Source organism: Arachis ipaensis, chromosome B7 (assembly GCF_059453495.1).
Source record: "Arachis ipaensis isolate K30076 ecotype BB chromosome B7, ASM5945349v1, whole genome shotgun sequence".
Taxonomy (NCBI): Eukaryota; Viridiplantae; Streptophyta; class Magnoliopsida; order Fabales; family Fabaceae; genus Arachis; species Arachis ipaensis.
The window spans coordinates 138,906,681-138,909,324 of NC_142442.1; the positions used below are offsets into that span (position 1 = coordinate 138,906,681).

The 2,644-nt window shown below is 39.6% G+C and overlaps 1 protein-coding gene across 1 annotated transcript; it reads left to right on the forward strand.

The window, feature by feature from the left end:
* Positions 1–351: 351 nt before the first annotated feature.
* Positions 352–2,430, forward strand: LOC148554321 (uncharacterized). Its single transcript, XM_088495102.1, has 5 exons — positions 352–591; positions 658–762; positions 1,490–1,691; positions 1,773–1,969; positions 2,056–2,430. The coding sequence occupies exons 1-5, from the start codon at positions 352–354 to the stop codon at positions 2,428–2,430; spliced, it is 1,119 nt and encodes a 372-aa protein (XP_088351228.1).
* Positions 2,431–2,644: the final 214 nt, after the last annotated feature.

Below are 2,644 nucleotides of genomic sequence, written 5' to 3' on the forward strand. Positions count from 1 at the left end.
ATCTATATGTGCAATTTCTTGGCCCATCTATTCTACATCCATCTTTATTCTTTCTTTTCTTCTTTCCCAAAAAAATGACTAGTAATCATTTTTTTTTGTATGGTAGTTTATCCCAATGAGATCATTAGAAATGGTGACGAGGGAGTAATATTTGAGTGCAATTCAATTGTGATGCTGCACACTTTCTGTGTTGATTCTCTAGATGCGCTTAAGAATGTCATCTTGGTCAACATGCAAGCAATCGGTTCGAAGGAGGTTGGCTGAATAGCATATAGATTCCCATGGGCGCTGCTTACTGGAAGTTTTACTAATAGGACGTTTTGGGTTGAAGAAGATAAGTACGTCAGTATAATGTTTGATGTGCATGGTAGACTAATGCTGCAACATGTGATGGAGTTGTATGTGGAGGTTCGTGACATGGTTGGTGGTTTTGGGCCATCTACTTCAATGCCCCATGCAGTCCTCGTCCCTGCAAGGCTGATTTACTTCGCCGATCCATGGGATAGTGTTGACCAAGGGTTGAGCGACTCTGATTCAGATTATATTGTCGACTCCGGGTCGTCCGATGATAGTGAGTCGTCTGGGGAGCATGTGTTGGATACTCCAGCTAGTGGAGGCATTTGATTTCTTTTTCTGCCTCCGTTGCCTGTTTCACAGTTATCAGAAGTTCCCAGCTATTATCACACTCTTAATTTGGATGCGATGCAACTAGAGGACCCTTTCAATCTTGGTGACAGTGAAGATTACAACACGAATGGAGGGGTAAAATTTCGAATGGATCACAGATTTAGCAGTAGAGAATTACAACATTCGAAGAAACACCAAGTATAGGATGTTGGAGTCGGATAGGTTGAAATACCATTGTCGATGCAAGCAATCCTCCACTGGGTGTCCATGGAGTCTTCGTGTAGTACTTCAACAGAATCTGAACTACTGATAAATATTGTATTTTAAGAGTTTATAGAATTAAATTACTATACATTAATTTTTATCTTAGAGGTTTAAATTTATGAGGTTTCTTGTAGGGAGGTGTAGAAGTTTGAGGGGCACATACTTGTTTGGCTCCAACTATGTCTCAAGATCACGCTTAGTTGGATTGCAGTCTGATTTTCACTGTTATGTTACTAATTATACATGCTGATCCATCTGTATCTATTCTAGTGTTACAAAATGCAGTGCAACAAAGTTATCATTTCAAGCCATCATATCGAAAGGTGTGGATGACAAAGCAGAAGGCGATTGCTTAGATTTATGGTGATTGGAAAGAGTCCTACAATAAGATTTTCATTCTGTTACAAGCTTTGTCCGACTGCCTTATTTGTACCATACATGATTGTATTGCAGTTCCACACTACAATGTAAACATGATTGATAGAGAATTTAGCCAGCTTGATAAGGCGTTTTGGGCCTTTCCCTCGTGTATCAAAATTTTTAAGCACTACAAGACGTTTGTTTCAGTCGATGGAAGACATTTGTATGGCAAATACAGGGTGTGCTGCTAATTGTTGTTGCCCAAGATGGAAACAACAGCATTCTTCCCATCGCCTTTGCACTAGTTGAATCCGAGTCTATTGAGTCGTGGTATTTTTTTCTGATGAACCTGAGGGAGCATGTCACTCTGCAGCATGGCGTGATTCTTATATATGATAGATCTCAAGCCATTCGTGCTGCTCTTAATGCTGCCAATAGTGGTTGGCATCCTTCTACAACTCACCATGCTTATTGCATACGTCATATGGCTTCCAACTTCAATATCTAGTTCAAATATGCAGAAGGAAAGCGATATCTTGTAAATGCAACTTATAGTCCCAGTAAGAAAGGATGTGATTGGTACTTGGACATGTTAAAGGGGTTATCAAGAGATATGCTTGATTGGACACTAAGGTTTAAGAAGGCATTATGGCTCCAACACTGTGATAAAGGTCATCGGTTTAGTCACATGACAACGAACCTCTCCGAGTGTATCAAAGTTGTTCCAAAGGGATGGTGAACCTTCCTGTGGCTGCTATTGTGAGGACAACTTATAAGCGGCTGCAATAACTATTTGTACACAAGGGTCATGAGGTGCAAGCTCAATTGAATTCTGGTCAGGTGTTCTCACAACAACTACTAGCAGCGATAGAGAAGAACAGAAATTCACTACCAAAGATAACAGTCACTCACTGTGATCGTAGAGCTTTGGTTTTTAGTGTGGATGAGACGAAGCTTTTGGAAGAATGGAGCCAAATTTCATGTCCCATCAGGCTTAACATGCAGCAGTGCGATTGTGGAGTTTTCCAAGACTTGCACTATCCTTGTCGTCATGCTTTAGCTGCATGTTCTGCAGCGAGTATTGAGTGGGGCGCATTTGTTAATCTAGTGTACCGGATAGATTTAGTGTTCAAAGTTTATGAGATTGAGTTTCCTTCTATACCAAACGAGAAGATGTAGACCCCATGGTATGGTACAAGGCTCAAGCCAAATCCATCTATCTGCAAAAAAGCGAAAGGATGATCGGTATTAACACGACAGCGTGATAAAGAAATAAAAGATAAAAAAAAAAGATAAAAGATTCAAACTGAATAAAAAATATACATTGAAACTAAAATAGAAACAAAAATGATAGATTGAAATTAAGTACAAAGATAATCACTCTACTTTCTAC

Coding starts and splice junctions, on each gene's coding strand:
- LOC148554321 (XM_088495102.1), top strand. CDS start 352: ATGTTTGATGTGCATGGTAGACTAATGCTGCAACATGTGATGGAGTTG. Junction 592..657: donor GTGAGTCGTCTGGGGAGCAT/GTGTTGGATACT, acceptor CCTGTTTCACAG/TTATCAGAAGTTCCCAGCTA. Junction 1,970..2,055: donor ACCTCTCCGAGTGTATCAAA/GTTGTTCCAAAG, acceptor TTTGTACACAAG/GGTCATGAGGTGCAAGCTCA.